This window comes from Apium graveolens, chromosome 6 (assembly GCF_009905375.1).
Source record: "Apium graveolens cultivar Ventura chromosome 6, ASM990537v1, whole genome shotgun sequence".
In the NCBI taxonomy this organism is placed as follows: domain Eukaryota; kingdom Viridiplantae; phylum Streptophyta; class Magnoliopsida; order Apiales; family Apiaceae; genus Apium; species Apium graveolens.
In genome coordinates this window covers 23,032,859-23,049,694 of record NC_133652.1, presented here as the reverse complement: position 1 = coordinate 23,049,694, position 16,836 = coordinate 23,032,859, and the positions used below count along the sequence as shown (strand labels likewise).

General features: G+C 31.9%; 4 protein-coding genes across 4 annotated transcripts; 2 read left to right on the top strand and 2 right to left on the bottom strand.

The window, feature by feature from the left end:
• The first annotated feature begins 2,135 nt into the window (after nucleotides 1-2,135).
• LOC141668934 (protein STAY-GREEN homolog, chloroplastic-like) lies at nucleotides 2,136-3,824 on the top strand. The gene is made up of 4 exons (XM_074476000.1): nucleotides 2,136-2,480; nucleotides 2,556-2,729; nucleotides 3,018-3,185; nucleotides 3,268-3,824. Exons 1-4 carry the CDS (start codon nucleotides 2,358-2,360, stop codon nucleotides 3,625-3,627), a joined length of 825 nt encoding a protein of 274 aa, XP_074332101.1. The 5' UTR covers nucleotides 2,136-2,357; the 3' UTR covers nucleotides 3,628-3,824.
• A 1,934-nt stretch (nucleotides 3,825-5,758) lies between these two features.
• On the bottom strand, nucleotides 5,759-8,042 carry LOC141668407 (B-type cell cycle switch protein ccs52A-like). Its single transcript, XM_074475290.1, has 6 exons — nucleotides 7,669-8,042; nucleotides 7,326-7,448; nucleotides 7,104-7,208; nucleotides 6,581-6,760; nucleotides 6,406-6,468; nucleotides 5,759-6,299 (listed from the first exon to the last, which is right to left on the bottom strand). The coding sequence occupies exons 1-6, from the start codon at nucleotides 8,008-8,010 to the stop codon at nucleotides 5,817-5,819; spliced, it is 1,296 nt and encodes a 431-aa protein (XP_074331391.1). The 5' UTR covers nucleotides 8,011-8,042; the 3' UTR covers nucleotides 5,759-5,816.
• A 334-nt stretch (nucleotides 8,043-8,376) lies between these two features.
• On the top strand, nucleotides 8,377-9,594 carry LOC141664768 (F-box/kelch-repeat protein At3g23880-like). Its single transcript, XM_074470724.1, has one exon. It carries the CDS (start codon nucleotides 8,377-8,379, stop codon nucleotides 9,592-9,594), a length of 1,218 nt encoding a protein of 405 aa, XP_074326825.1.
• A 282-nt stretch (nucleotides 9,595-9,876) lies between these two features.
• On the bottom strand, nucleotides 9,877-12,091 carry LOC141667431 (glyoxylate/hydroxypyruvate reductase HPR3-like). The gene is made up of 2 exons (XM_074473926.1): nucleotides 11,567-12,091; nucleotides 9,877-10,550 (listed from the first exon to the last, which is right to left on the bottom strand). Exons 1-2 carry the CDS (start codon nucleotides 12,041-12,043, stop codon nucleotides 10,026-10,028), a joined length of 1,002 nt encoding a protein of 333 aa, XP_074330027.1. The 5' UTR covers nucleotides 12,044-12,091; the 3' UTR covers nucleotides 9,877-10,025.
• Nucleotides 12,092-16,836: the final 4,745 nt, after the last annotated feature.

Genomic DNA, 16,836 nt, shown 5'->3' with positions numbered 1-16,836 from the left:
TTAGAGAAGTTGTTTTAATTGAGAGAGAAAAAAAAAGGTAACGTGTTATAGTTGTAAATTATTTTTATTTCTTTTTCTATTATAATTCGATTACTAAAGCTAATAAAACTTTTAAGTTAAATAAGGGTAATTCAGTAAATTAAACGTGTACCAAAAAATAGGTACCGTACCAAAATGTTCAATGTTTCCCCTTTTATATAATACTAGTTTAAAACCCGTGCGATGCACAGATCGTACATATTTATTTCAAAATTATATTATTTTTTTTAAAAATATATTTTGAATTCAATTCTTAATTTTGTTCATTTAAAACTTTAAATGATATGACTTCATGATAATTATATTATTAGACGTATATGTTCAAAACTTTTTAGAATATTTAAACTTATTTAAAATGATAACATTGGTAAGGAGGGAATATTATTATAACGAAATTATTATTTTATTGAGGTTAAAAATATAATGTATTCATTATGTTCGGACCTTAAAAATATGATTTTAGCATAGTGATTACTTAATCGATGAACTATAACTATATAAAAAATATTTGAAAAAGATAATATTATTGATTGAACGATATAGTTTTATTGAAAATTTTATGTGTATTTTAAAAAAAATAATATTTATGTTTGAATTAAAATTTGATTTTTTTAGTTCACATCAATATGATACGAATTTTGCTTAGTCTAATATTAATTTGATTTATCTCGGATCAGTGATTCACATCATTTTATTTTAGCCCGATGCTCAATACACCGACCAAATCAAACTAATTATTTATAGTTTAGTTTTAATTAGTCTAGTTTAGTTTTAAACTAATAATTTTATTTTAGACTGAATAATTAGTATATATGATTTTATTATTGTTGGTCGAATTATATTTTTATTTTAGTATTGTGTTAGTTTGAATCAATTGTATAATATTTTTTTTTATCCTGGATAAATAAAATATATTATTTTGTTTATTCAAATTCATTAGTATAATTTTTTTTTGGAGGATTGATAGTATTATTGATAGTATTATTTTATTCAAGTTCACATGATATATCAACTAAATCTTAATAATTATATTTAGTTTGCTTAAATTTAATTTAGTCTGAAGTAACAAATTAGAATAATATAGAACTCGATATGAATTAAAATATAAATTGATAGAAGAAGTTGAATTTAATGTAAATTATAATGACATAGAGTTCGATATAAAATAGAATTGAAATGGGTAAAACTTGAAGTTGACTTTAATATCAATTAGAATTAAAATTGATCGACCCAATAATTAGAATTAGAATAATTAAGAAAAGATAATTAAGTAACTTCATCAAATACCGACCGACCGACTACCAAACTTTTAATGTTTCGTATATTATAATATAGTATAGATAGTATAGATAGATCTATGCTATACTATAATAGCCAGAATGGGGTATAATTTGTAGTTTGGTTAACCCCTCATTTTGGTTATCCCTTTCTATCACGACCGTCAGATCTTCTTCATCAAATAATCAGAGCCGTTAGATCGCAATACTAAAAAAATACACTCCACAAGTTCTCAGGTTCGAATCCTGTCAACAACAAATATTTATAATATTATTTATAAATATACATATAAGTTCTCAGGTTCGGATCCCGTTAATAATAAACATTTATATTTTTTATAAAGCTACGTATGAGTTTTCATATTCGAATCTCACTCACCAATAATAAACATTTACATTGTTATATACAAATAAAATCTCATCAATCATATACTATTTATACTATTTTAACCTAACTTGAAATTATAACTATATAATCATTATATCTTATTTAATTATTTAAATAAAATTTTAATAAAATTATATAAAAAAATTTAAAATATATAAGTATTAACCAATACTCGTGCATCGCACGGGCCGTAAGCTAGTAGATAGTAATAGATAGATAGTATAGATATAGAGTTTATCTCCATAACTTAATAAATTTAATATTCAAATATTAATATTTTAGTCTCACATGTGCGAGCACCGTTATCTAGTCCCCCAGTCCCCACTAGTATAATACGTATAGATTGAAACTGCATCTACCTATAGATTCAGTATAATACGTGCCAACTTAGAAATACATAGTTGAGAGATACAAGCAACTCCAAACTCGCTTTCAAGGCAAGTATAAGTATGTACCACCAAAGCAAAACAAAGTGCAAAGTGAAAGCAAGCAAGAAAAGTCCCCAAGAAAAAACACTTGTTGAATTCATATATAACTAATCAAAATTGTATCTTGGAATTCACCTTCCCTGAAATCTTGGAAATTCTTGAAGTGATTAACTGAGCAGAGAGAAAGAACGAGAGAGAGAGGGAGAGAGGGAGAGAGCACTAGGCATGGCTACTTTGACTGCTTCAATGATCCTTTCACCAAAGCTAAAGCCTAGTTCAGAACAACAAGTGTCTTCTTACATCTATACAAGATCAAGAAAATCCAAGAAGAACCAAACCTTAGTCCCTGTAATTTTCTATTATTTGATCAAATGACTTATGTATTATGTGTTGCCTTTTATGATCTCTGATGGGTTTTTGCAGGTTGCTAGATTATTTGGGCCAGCTATATTCGAAGCTTCAAAATTAAAGGTCCTGTTTTTAGGAGTTGATGAAAAGAAGCATCCCGGGAATCTTCCAAGAACTTATACACTTACACACAGTGATATAACATCTAAAATCACTCTTGCCATCTCTCAAACTATTAACAATTCTCAGGTATGTGTTTAGCATGTGTACTCAGCCATCTTTATACATTTATCTAGATTTAAGTAACTTCATCACAAATCAACATAAATTTTAATTTGGAGATTTACTGTTTTTTTTATCTAGATTATAGAAAAATTCAGAGGAAACAAGGGATATTAACATTATGACATAATATCAGTTGTGCTGAAAAATAAACAGGACCGGGGTTGATCTTGATTATCATCTATTCATTTAGGTTAAAACTTTTCATTCAGCCTGATTAAATATATATAAAGCATTATTGCATTGTACTTGTAGATACAAGGGTGGTACAATAAACTACAAAGAGATGAAGTGATTGCAGAGTGGAAGAAAGTTCAAGGAAAAATGTCTCTTCATGTTCATTGTCACATAAGTGGTGGCCATTTTCTCTTAGATATGTTTGCCAGGCTCAGATTTTTCATCTTCTCTAAAGAATTACCTGTGGTAATTTTTACTGATTCCATATTACTTAATTCTATTATTTTTTCATATAAATATGCATTAACAACTTGTTATTTATGTGCAGGTGCTAAATGCTTTTGTTCATGGAGATGTGCATTTGTTTAGTCATTACCCAGAACTAGAAGAGTCTTTAGTTTGGGTTTACTTTCACTCAAACCTCCCAGAATTCAACAGAGTAGAGTGCTGGGGGCCACTTAGGGAGGCTGCAGCACCTTCCAGTGGGGCCCTTTCCGCAGACCAGAAGCAAGAGCAAGAAGAGAAGCACAAGCAAGAAACTCCTCCAAAGATCAACTGGAAAATACCACAAACATGTATAGAAGATTGTGATTGTTGCTTCCCAACAATGAGTTCAATCCCTTGGCTTCAACATACTTTTATTCAAACTAGTGATGAAACTCATCAAAGCTTGCCTGAGCAACAGTAAAAACCAGCCAAGTTAGCGACAACGACGATAATATGTTAATTTAATTTGATATTTTAGGCTTAGTCATTTGTTGTTGTATATTGTTTTATTTGTAATTTATCTATTGCAAACGTTAAATGTAAATACAATTTCTTAAAACATGTGCTGCGGTTTCATTGTTTCAAAGCTCTTCATGTTTACCAGTGGTTAAACTCGGATCTTTCTTCTTTGTTAAGGACAATCTTCCAAGGTCAGAAATCATATAAAAAACGTTTATGTAATCTCTCTTGTAATCATGTATAGTGGTTCATGTCTTGTCAATTATTGTGGGCTTGTGTTCCTCTGTCAAATTTGAAACGAGTTTTAATCTTTAGCTAAACGTGTTAATTGATAATATCTTCTCAATACCATACTCTTACGCATATTCTCACACTTACAAAATAATATATAAAATAGCTTACATACGAACATGGGAGATAATCCTATACTTACAGGATGTCCTACATTTTCGATAATCCAGAAATATGTAGTCATCAAAACTTACAGGGGTTTGCATAACACAAAGCAAATGCTACCCAATATCTTACAGGGGCTTGCACGACAATAAGCACGGGTTAACCAAAAGGCCAAATCATACACATACTAGCCATGATTATACGTGTCCCACAACTTCGACGACACGCCCATACAATTTAAGTATACCGCATAGGAGGTGCCAAGCACGAGATTATCCACTCGCGACGGATGTCTTACAAACTCCCAAGTCATACAAATAACATAAATAACTCAAAATAAATACTCAAAGATCACACACTCAAATATCTTACATCTTCAAAATCATATATAAATTTATCAAATAACCTCAAAACACTATAACCCAACATCACGAACCAAAATAACATAACAAACCACTAATTATTGATAAGCTCAAATCTGATCAGTTTTAAAAAATGTCAAATTACTGCATAAAGATGAAGTCAACTGAAAAAGTACGAAACACGAAAGTCGTAGGAAATTCCAAGACCTTTCCATAATGGTAAGGCTCGTCAAAAACGAACAAGTAACGAATTCAGAAAATAAATAAATGCGGACTGCAGAACAGAATCAACCCCTGATTACAATTGTATTTTGATGTTTAAGATATTAAAATCACAGAATTTAGCAGAACAATATAAACGCAAATTGTAGATATCGAAAAGATCTTTCCAAAATGGTATTGCTCATAATATTTGAACAAATATTCAATTTATAATGAATTTATGAAGTTAGGCCGAACAAACAGAAATTTCAGCAATATATTACATAAACAACATATTTTGACATATTTACAAGTAGAATTTCAGAAAATACAAAGAACGAAAAACGAAGATAATCAAATTAGCTTTCCAACGAGTCTAGAATCACAACAATCCAATAAACAGAGAATTAAATACGAAATTTATAAGAATTCAGATTACTAGAATCGGGGCACACAAATCCGATGAAGTACAACAAGAATGATAGTATAACGAAAATATCTGCACACACGAATTCGAATACGAAAAGAAAGAGTACACGAAAATATGTCCGTACACACGAATTTGAATTTGAAAAGAAAGAGTACAAAAAAGATGTCCGTACACACGAATTCGAATACGAAAAGAAATAATACAAGAAATATATCCGTAATTCGAGATTTTAGTAACCGAGAATGAAAATCAATAAATTTAGAACCCCAATCACAAGAACCCTAATTTCTTAAACTCCAAATCCATAATCTCCAATTTACTTTGTTGTTCATCTATTTCTCCTTATCTTACCTTCTCTTTTCCTCCTTTTCTATCTATTTTACTCTCTCCTCTTCATCTCTTTCTCTCTTCTCCTCTTTTCATAAAACGTAAGTAATCTCTTTTTGTTCTCCCTGTTATTTTTTTTTCAAACCCTAACTCTTTTTTCCTCCTTTTTTTATTAAAACCCTCACTCTTTTTTTTATAATAGTCTTACTATTTTTTTAAAACTAATACTCTTAAAATAATATTCTGAATATAAGAATAAAAATAAACTTATAAAACTATGTTAACTACAGCACACTGACATTAATAAATAATTAAATCAAATAATTCAACTAAAAATAATTAAAAAAAATCGGGATTGTTACAATTGCTACCTACATCCTGCCAGCCAATGTATTAAAGCTCTTCCCAACTTTGAAGCTGAAAGATCTGGACGGATTATCTGATTTGCATTCTTCCGGAAACAAAAGCTCCAAATTTAGTTTGTGTATTCTGAGATCTTGGGGGAGGAAACACATTCCAGAACCGCAGAGTTTCATCTCCTGCTCCGGTGACAATAGTCTTCCCATCCGGAGAAATGGCCAGATAAAGAACTCTTTCTGTGTGTCCCCTAAGGGTTGCCAACTTCGACATTGTAGGATAACTCCAAACTAGTATATCATTTTGGGAAAATCCATGGGTGCTGACAAGTTCATTCACATTTTTTGACCAAACCAGATTGCAAACCTGACTTCCAGTGTTTATGCAGCGTAGGTGGGAATTAGTGGTTGTGTTCCAAAAACGGATGCACTTGTCAGCTGTACCACCGCCTGAAGCCAGAAGTCCATTACGATGGGGTGACCATTCAATTGCTTTTACAGCAGCTGTATGCTCGCAGTATTTGAGTACAGGTTGAACTGAATGTTGATTCCAAACATTGAGCTGAACAGAGAAGATAAAAACACAATTATTTCCTCACAAACGCTAATTTGTGGAAAGAATCATATGAAATTTAACTTAATAAGTACAGGCAAGTTTAACAACGTACTCTGTTATCATTTCCACCAGATGCTAGTTCACGATCATTGTACGACCACTTCAACGCACAAACCTGCATAACGATTAACAGAACACGTGGATAAAGATAAGTTTAAATAAAAAAAGAAGCAAATTAACAAAGATGCTAAACCACGCTTAACATATACTGTGAAGTAGTAACGGACCTCTGAGGTGTGTCCACTTAGCTTACTAATACGATTCTCCTGGGCACGTATATCATGTTGAAGAATGCTTTTGTCCCTGCTGCCAGAAGATAGTTGAGATGTACCCCAGGCTAGGGCCCCAACACGCTTCTGATGTCCTTCCATTGTTCTTATACTTCTACACAGAGAGGCGTCCCAAATCTGAAGTGAAAAATATAGGGCATTAGTTACCATATCTGAGTAAACAAAGAAACATCTCGATGGCTTGCATTTACAAAATCTTCTATGATTATTTTTCTTAGCTAATAATCATGGAAGGTATACTATGATCATTGACATGGCTCACTTCCAATGAGTGAATTGAAGTTGCTTGGTTTATTCAAATCTCAAGCAGTAAGGTATTAAATTGTGCATCGCTGTTACTAATTACTATATCCTGGAAGAATTTATCTGCCAGTTTCATGTACAAAAACTGCTTAACCAACTAATGTTTTATTTTTAATACTTCTGAGTTCTGAATGCACAAAGAAGTGTAATGGATTACCTGAACTTTGCCTCTGCTAGTCCCCACAGCAAGATTCGTGCCATCCGGAGACCATCCAACTGAGCAGACACTGTCATTATCACCCAAATCGCACAACTTTGTCACCTATGAGTATCAAACCACAATAAAAATCAGTCATAGATGAATACCTATAAGAAAACTTCAAATTCAAAACAGTAGGAAACACATGTCTAATTCATGAATTTAGGTCAAAAACCTTACCTTGCTAGTACAAACATTCTTTATGTAGACACAATTACCCAACCCCACAGCCAAAATATTTCGTGAAGACCAATCAAGAAGATTTGAATAGAATTCATCCACCAATCCAGGTGCATCAAGAACCTGTACATCAAATCCAGAAACCAAGTTACAAAAAAAACACAATGACAAGCAAAAACAAAAAACCAAACACACAAGTAACATAGCAGAGTGACCAAAAGAAACCGAGTTATGCATGTATTATCTAAACAACAAATAAGTTTGATAGTTAGCCAACAAACACACATAGCACAAACGAAGCTACGCACACATATATTATACAGGAATTATATTTAAAGGTAACCTGATAAGGGGATTTAGGAAACGTCCTAAGAGGCTTAACAGGGCTTTGAATATCTCCATGCATGTGATCATCTAAAAGAGAATGCAAAGCTTGCCTAGTCTCACTCTTGAACTTAAATATATTCTTCCCTCCTGTAACCGACTCATCAGGGCTCACTGACGTTGACTCGGGGCCAAACAATGCGGTGCAAATACGAGTAGCATAATCAGACTTAGGAGTAGAGAGATTGAAAAGAGAGAAGTTTGAGCAAGTTCTACTAGGAATAAAACGATCACTGTAAATAGTACGAGAGCATGATGGCTTGTTATATGGAGAGACAACGTTGGATGTTGTTGAATTCATTGTCTAGAACAAATTCACCAGAGTTGTCAAAAATTTACAGTAATGTGTGCAGAGAGAGAGAGAGAGAGAGAGGAACAGGGGAAGTGAGTTAAGAGGAGCAAAGTATTTATGATGTTATTACATAAAACAAAGTTAAAATTGGATTGGAAAATTTAAAGATATTTACTAATAAACAAGTATTTTTTTAATGAGTTTCTGATATGTTTTATCTACTGTATATAAATCTAAATCGAATTGGACTAAAGGAGACAATTCTACTGTGAATTGGATTTGTATAATTTATGTGCGTGTATGTATATTATTCATACATCTTTTCTTCTTCATAATGCCTGCTTCTATAGGCTCCAGTTTCATTCATTATAAACGATGGACTTGTTACCTGAAGATGTCTTAACGCAAATTCTTGTGAAAGTGCCATGTTCTAAGTCTATCCTGCGATGTACCTCTGTTTGTAAGCCATGGTATTCTCTAATAAAATCTCCTGTATTCATCAAACTTCATCTTTCTTGTCCAAATAATACTAAGTATCTCTTCTGTGACTTCAAGTCACCTGGTACTAAGTCCCGCTACCTATCAATACACCACGACACCGAATCATTTGATGAACATTACAGGTTGTTGTTTCCCGGTGATCTAAGACATGGAATGTTTATACTCGCGTGTTGTAATGGACTAATTTGCTATACAAAGTCCCACAGTGGTCTTATACATCTTTGGAACCCCACCATTCGAAAGCTAAAAGTCCTTCCAAGATATCGAAATCATGGTGGTTCGTGTTTCGGGTTTTGGTTTGACAGACAAGTGAATGATTACTTTGTTGCCAAAATCTCTACAGAGCAGGCCTCATCTGTTGATGTTTATAGTTTGAGGACTAATTCTTGGAGAACCATCACCAAAAGTGTTCCTGCTAGGTCTGTGGCTGCGGGTCGTGATTTAGTATATGTCAATGGAAAATTGCATTGGCCTAGAAAAGCAAGTAGTGAAAGATGGATGATATGTTCTTTGGATATTGAAAGTGGAAGGTTAGGAGAGACTGATATAGTATCTAATAAGAAGGTCTCAGATATCTACTTGACCCCTATTGGTGAATGCTCTTTTGCTGTTTACGGATCCAAATATGTAAATGACTTGCTGCGCTGTTGTATGGTGCAAGTATATGATCAGAATGTGAACAAGTTATATACAATTGATTTGGAAAACCATACTCTTTACGACCTTCAACGAGTGGTAGGTTTGAGAAACAACGGTGAAGCTCTTTTTCCCAGGCTCGATCTTGATCATTTAGAGATAATCTCCTGTAATGCGAAAACTAAAGATTTCAGGAGGTTCACTGGGAGGCTCAAACCCCATTTAAGGACAGCAAGTGAAGAAGTCGATGGCTATCCCTACAATAGCCGTCAACTCCACCATGTAAGACCATTTATTGAGACTCTGGCCCTGCTAAATGATGAAGATGCTGAGGATACATCAGCTCCAAATTATCAACTGACATCTAAAAGAAACTGTTCTAGTTATGTGTGGTTGAGTTTTCTGCGTCTTTTTGTATTGTTAAATACAATTTTCCTATTGTATAGCTTCTATTAATATAATACAATTTTATTAGTATAAATGAAGTTTGATTTGATTTAGATTGTATCAACAAAATTTTAATTGGGAATTCTGTCACATACAATTTTAATAAATTCAGCACTTGACAACACTGATCGCACTGTGTTTTAACAATTTACGGTCTTAAGAAGAGGATCAGGAAACTAAAAATTTTAGCTACTGGAACAGGAAAAGAGTCTTCTGTCCTTGAGGTACGTACACATCTGTTTAATCTCCAAGACCGGAAACAATTTAGTTAAACCAGAATTTGCAGGTATATATGAAACAGAAATTCATACGAATTGCATGTCTTGCCGTCTAAAGTCATGAATTTTCATTAATTAGCAAAAAAAAACAAAATTGTAGTCTTGCAGATGATCACATTCACAAGGATTACAAGATCACCAGAGGATAGGGGTAGAATACTATCAATCAATCACGATCTGAGACAGCAGAGGCTTATTGGAAAAGAAGGCCTCCAAATTTCCAACAACTACGCCTTTTAATGCTTCCATGGATTCTGGGGTACAAACAGCTGTGTGAGAAGATAAAACAACATTGTCTAATCCTAACAGCTCTTCGGGCACTTTAGGTTCGTTCTCATACACATCAAGACCAGCTCCTCCAATCTCACCTCGCACCAGAAATTTGACTAGTTCCTTCTCGTCAATGAGAGCTCCACGACCAACATTGACTACAACACCACTCTTTCCTAAAGCAGTCATAACGTCTTTGTTGATCAAGTGGTGGGTTTCCTTGGTTGATGCACAACAGACAATGAGAGCATCACTGTTGGTTGCAAGATCAATGACATTGGCGTAGTAAGTATATGAAACCTGTGTCCTCTTCTTCCTTGAATTGTATGCAATCTCACAGCCAAATGCTTCTAGCCTTTTAGCAACCTCAGATCCAATACTTCCCAGTCCCACAATTCCAACACGCTTACCCCCTACCTGCACACTTGACAATTTCAATGCTTTTTATGGGAAGCATCAAGCAAAATTCAGAAAAAAAATAACATAATGGAACAGTGAGATAATCGTCTCAGAGATGTATCCAAAAAAAAAACATCAAACAGGAAGAACTGGGAGGAGAAATTGCACACATCACAGTTAACCAATTATACGGTAGACTATTGATCAATGTTAGGCTCTCTTTAAAATGATACTTTTTCAATCAAATTTTATCATGAATCGGTTTAAAATAACAATTGCTAAATTGCATCATCACTAACTAGACACATTTTGTGATATTCTTTCTAATAAGTTAGCTGGGCTTGGCTAGTGTATGTAAACTAGCAATCTATACCCCATTTGTGATATCATACAAGTTCCTTCTAAATTCAAAAATACATACATTTTTCAACTTATAAGTTACCTACGAGACATCATACATTAATAAACAAATTATTTACTATAAAACTTAATCATAAAATTAAAAATACAAAGTCAGTGCATTTTTTTTTGCATAAATTGTCTTATATGTCTTATAAATGATTAAAACTCCTTCTGTCCAACCATTTCTTACATTTTTTTTATGTCTCATCCAATTCTTTATATTTCAAAACTTACCAAAAATAATTAATGGGTCGCACAACCCTTTTCACTGCAATATCTCCATTTTATATATTAAAGTTCAATGGGTCCCACCACTTCACCCACTTTTCTTTATCTTATTTATTACTTTATACATATTTATTAATTTTCGTGTCCAAATAAAACGTAAAAAATTGGTTGGGACGGAGGGTGTATGTTCTTACAAATTTTGAAGTGAGCAGAAGTGAGCAACAACCAAACCAGCACGACAAGAAGTAAGTTCTTACTGCTATTGCGTCGCCCTCAAGTTAATGCATATCAAATTATTACTAAGTGTGTTGTTTGAATTATGGGATTACACCTAGGTTAATAGGAATAAGAATGCGCTTGGTTGAAATCTCACGATCTAAACCGCATCAAGTGGAAAAAATAACCTTAGAAGCGAGAGGATAACCTCCCTTAACAGGCCACAAGCCTGCACGAACAAAACGATGAGAAGCAGAAACATGTCGTAAAACATCAATCAACAAACCAACAGCATAATCCGCCACGTCAGCGGAGAAAGCATCTCCAGCATTAGTTACTTTAACGCCACGTTTCTTACACTCTGCAAGGTCAACGTGGTCAACGCCAGCGCCACTACAAACCACTAGCTCAAGCGACGGGAGTTGCCGGATAGTGTGTGCAGTGAGCGGAGAGGGACCCGCAACTGCAAGGGCCCGCACAGACTGAGATAAGGTGGGGAAATCCGGGTCGTCGGGTTCAAGTAGTTGGAAACGGGTTTGGAGCCAATCGGTTATGGTGTAACTGAAATGGGGCGATCGGTGATTTAAAACCAACGGACGAGATATGATTCGAGTGTTTGATGAAGGGGAGTTTTGTGTTTCTGTGGGTTGTCGAGGAGTTGTCATTGTGAATTGGGGATTAATGTTGTGTAATGAAAATTTTAGTGTTTAATGTCTAATGCGGGAAACGAGTCAACCGTGCCGAAATTACAGGTCTTCATATTTCATCAATTTTAATTTTTCACTTTAATTTTCAGATCTATTAAGATAAAAATTTTGATTTTATTTATAAAAATTAATTTTTTGATTCAAAATCTTTGATCTAACAACATATTATAATTTGGTATTATTTTTTGGGTTTTTTTTCGTATTATTCTATTTAAGTTACTATTTGTGTGTTTGATTGTTTCGCTTCATACGATATATCTCGCTTTGTGCCGTATGGTGGTTGTGTTGAAAATGAATTTGATGATGTATTGGGAGATCTAGATATCTCGCATCAACAACACTTCCGGCAGGTTTATAGCTGGTTTTCGGCAGATAGATAGTTGGGTTGCGATTGAAACGGTGATGAAATCACATTTGCTCACCTTTCATAAAAAATAATTGTTCATAACATGAGGTCTCTACGCTCAGTTGCTGCCACTGAGTCATCTGAACATTGCACTATTAATGGAATTAATGTGAGGTCAATTCCGAAGTTACTGTTTACGGAGGAGATGCATGATGAATTGTCCTGGAAACCATTTTCTCCATTTTTAATTTTCAGAATATCTTTTTTTTTTATCGCAGGTAACCCGCAGCCGCTACACTTCGGGTGCGCACTGGGTAAACCCTACGGGTTCACGTAATAGCTTATAAACCACGTGAACCAAGGTAAACCGCATTTAAGCGACAGGCTCTGGCTCAGGAGGCATAATCATAAATTCTCCTCCCGTGGGATTCGAACCTGTGACCAAGAGGTTAGTTTTCCTCTCTTTAACCAACTGAGCCAACCCAGTTTGTTAAACAATCCAGAAACGAAACGGCTAATTATTTAGCTCTATTTGTTTTTCAACCCGGTTGCATGATCAATTGGGGGTTTTTCCCTATTGAGTCTCTTTCAAGTTATTAATGAAATTTGTTTTAAATTTGGCAAAAAAAAAATATTAAAAATACATTAAGTTGAGTTCGAAATTTTATTTAGCCAAAATTTATATTCATGTATTGATTCATTAAAAAAAGATTATTTACGAATATGTTCACAAACAATTCATGAACTAAAGTTCAACGAATAACTCATGAATATTGTTCAAGAACATTTAATCACTAACAACTCAGTTTACAAATTAGTTTTTGATCAAAACTAACTCAATGTACGAACTAATTTTTACGATTCCTGAATATTTGAAAGAGTTCCACTTGTTTTCATTTATTTAAATAAATGAAAAGATATCTAACAAAATTCTAAAACCTTATAAACCATAAATAAATTTTAATATTTAGCATTATCATTTTGATCAAATTATAGTATTTTTATTTAAATAAGGATATATACAACCTAATTGAATACATGAACACAAGTTATATAAAATAGTTTTATATTTACAATATCATAATAAATCATATATATATTCAAAAATTATAAATTTAAGTAGAATATAATAAATAAATTAACTTAATTGATTAATTTATTTATAAAAATTATTAATTAAATATTGTTTTACAAGCGTGTGTTCATAACATTTCACAAATATTATTCACGAACTTTATTAACGAAGTGGTTCACAAATATTATAGTCGAACTTGTTTAAGAACTTTCAAGCATGACTACATTTTTATCAAGTTCAAGTTATTTACAATTCGAACCTTAAAATTATTACAATGTTGGACTCGTTTATAATTCGAACCGATCCCGAGCCAATTTTTTTTAATATCAAACACTCAACTGTACATGAGCGTGTCGACTCATTTACAACAATACTTTTGGCATTTTTTAATTGTGATTTTTTAAATTTAGTTTAACCATGCAATTCGTCAAAATGAAAGGTAGATATGAATATGATAAATCTTTGACCCGCTAAAATCCGTTTCTTTAAATTTTGACTTAATATTTTTCAATAAAATGTTAATTTTTTTTTATATATAATAAGTGACATTAATAACTTACACAAATATAAAATTTGTTCAATAGTTTTCAATAAACCTTTCATAAATATTAAAAAGAATATTAATTACAATTGAAATGAAAATTCAACTATATTATTTTAAAAATGGGTTAAAGTGAGTGCAGGGATAATATACAAACGTGTACAAAACTTAAAAAAAAATTGTTAATAGATTAAATTCGATAAGAGAAAATTATCTCATCAAAAAATTGGATTAAAAAGTATAAAATATGGTATATTTATAATTATATTAAATTCAAAATATTACAAATTTGATTGTTAAATTTGGTAATTCAACCCAGAGCCTTTAGATCAAATTGATAAGAATCATTAGATATAATTTTAAAAATTATTATTCAAGATATGTAAGGTTCGAATACTATCATCAACATATTAAAATCATACCAATATATATAATGATAAAAATAATAATTATGGAATAGATTATAATTATTTCGATAATATATTATAATTACTTCTTTTGATCTTCTTTTTATTAATATTATCGAATAGATTATAATTATTTCAAAAAATATCTAACAAAAGTATTGGGGTTTGAGGCATAAAATACGACAACAATGTATAAATCGTAAAAAAGAGAAATATTCAAAATCCATCACATTATCCATGCGAAGAATAATATTTAATTAGTATATGAGATGTTTATCTTAAAATTTTTTATGATCACAGTTGTTTAATGAAGGTCCTTACTTTAATTGATCACCGCATACCCCGCCTTGAGCGATCTACGCCGTAGATTTATCCACATGATATCTTGAGCAAAAGATACATATTTTAGCACCAAAAATCTAAATTCATTTTTTTCTCTATGTCTTTCTCTCTTTTTAGCTGCTAGAGTTTTGTGTCTTTTTTCCTATGAAAAACGTAGCCCACTAATGCAGCTAATAAGAGATTATATATGGAAAGAAAAACTGAATTCTAACCCTAATCTTAAATTAAAGTTATTTAAAATCTGAAATTTGCAGTTATTATCTAATTACCTCTTAATCATCAAGCAACCAAATTCTGATTTAATAGTATGTAAATTGAAATTTTATTTATTCAATTTTATTAAGTCCAATTTAATCAATAATAAATAATTTGAAATTACATATTTAAGTCAAATCTGAATTTAAATTAAATATTCATCCAGAATTTCTTTGTGTGACCCTTTAGGTTATAATTTCATTAGAAATAATTTTAATATCTCATATTAAAATTATAGACAATGCGCGACATCTATTAATACATTATTGTTACCCAAGTAATAATAATTAAATCGCTGATCCAATTAAATATTTTTATATAATGTACAATATAATATGATCTCTTTAACTACATGTAATACATCAAACTAGAGGCATGAAATGTGTCGTACTCATCATAATTTAATTTAGGTTTTCTTGATCAACGAGTAGACTATAATATCAAATCAATATTTGAGTATGACCATGCATTTTATAGTCTAGCACATACAAGAGACCAATAAAATTACTCCTTAAAATAAGAGGGTTAAATTTTTTTTAGATCATTCATATTTCTCATACGATTTATAATATACCAGAAATTCACTTTTATCATTACCCGGTCAAAATTAACTTTTAATGGAATCATAGTACATTAATTCCCGTATAGAAATATAATGATTTCAAGTTCAAGGACCATTATATCATTATCATTGTGAGAATTACTTATGCCACAACAAAGATGTAAAATCTGACATTAGGTCTATCCAACACCATGTACATTTACACATGCTTGTATTTTTGACTTTAGTATCCCTATACTTATTGATCAATAAAATGTGATTATTAGTCAACAAACAAACTAATCTTAATGCATTATTATTGTCCCTTAATAATAATACTTGACAAGGGATATTTATGAATATTTATACCATTTTCATGATTTCACTTCTAAGTCACGTAATTAGAGATATAGAATACATATCATATTCCAAGAATATTTATTAATCTAATACTTATATCACAGTGAATTAAGACATAATAAATTATAAAAGAGAACATTCGATAAGATATAAATATTAATAATTCAAATGTTATAAATAAAACATAATAGTGCTGTCTGTAGAACACAAACACTAACACAAAAGAACCCCCTGGTAGATTTTTCATCTTCGCTATCATTCAAAAACTTGAAGAAAATAATTGTTTTATATTTAAAATTGGGTATAAGTTGGGTAGTTGTTAACTTTTACTAGAAAGTAAAATACTTTAACTGTCATGATAATTGTTGATGGTTGAATTTGGTAACAACAAAATTTGAGATTCATCATCGGTATCTAGATCTACGATGGTGGTTTATCACTGGAAAAGCGGTTAGAGTATGGGGATTGTGATGAATTGGAGGTTGAGATTGATTAAGGTCAGTGGTGCCTCTTTAATGCTCTCGCGTCCCACCCTTTTCAATGTGCATACGTACCCCTATTTATAAATGATCAAGCCCACATAATTTTTGCAGAACAAGAAATCTAATTGGTTTAGATTTTTTTATTTCGAGACTCAGTAGGAAACCTGTTGCAAACCATTTTCTACTAGTTTTAGGAATGTTCAACTATGAAGCCCAACCTCAAAGGTTTAGGACTCATCCGTAATCACAGGACTTCACGAATAATGCCCAGTGCAAGGATAATTAACACCCCGCTACCAAGTATCTCTGTTGGATATATTTGAGATGTCATGTCTAATATATTTCATGTTTAGTTTTCAGATCTTAACAAACAGGAAATATCAGTTCTTACTGGAATCAGGA

Coding starts and splice junctions, on each gene's coding strand:
- LOC141668934 (XM_074476000.1), top strand. CDS start 2,358: ATGGCTACTTTGACTGCTTCAATGATCCTTTCACCAAAGCTAAAGCCT. Junction 2,730..3,017: donor AAACTATTAACAATTCTCAG/GTATGTGTTTAG, acceptor TTGTACTTGTAG/ATACAAGGGTGGTACAATAA. Junction 3,186..3,267: donor TCTCTAAAGAATTACCTGTG/GTAATTTTTACT, acceptor ATTTATGTGCAG/GTGCTAAATGCTTTTGTTCA.
- LOC141668407 (XM_074475290.1), bottom strand. CDS start 8,010: ATGAATTCAACAACATCCAACGTTGTCTCTCCATATAACAAGCCATCA. Junction 7,209..7,325: donor AGAATGTTTGTACTAGCAAG/GTAAGGTTTTTG, acceptor TGATACTCATAG/GTGACAAAGTTGTGCGATTT. Junction 6,469..6,580: donor TAAGTGGACACACCTCAGAG/GTCCGTTACTAC, acceptor ATCGTTATGCAG/GTTTGTGCGTTGAAGTGGTC.
- LOC141664768 (XM_074470724.1), top strand. CDS start 8,377: ATGGACTTGTTACCTGAAGATGTCTTAACGCAAATTCTTGTGAAAGTG.
- LOC141667431 (XM_074473926.1), bottom strand. CDS start 12,043: ATGACAACTCCTCGACAACCCACAGAAACACAAAACTCCCCTTCATCA. Junction 10,551..11,566: donor GTTATCCTCTCGCTTCTAAG/GTTATTTTTTCC, acceptor TCAAGTGTGCAG/GTAGGGGGTAAGCGTGTTGG.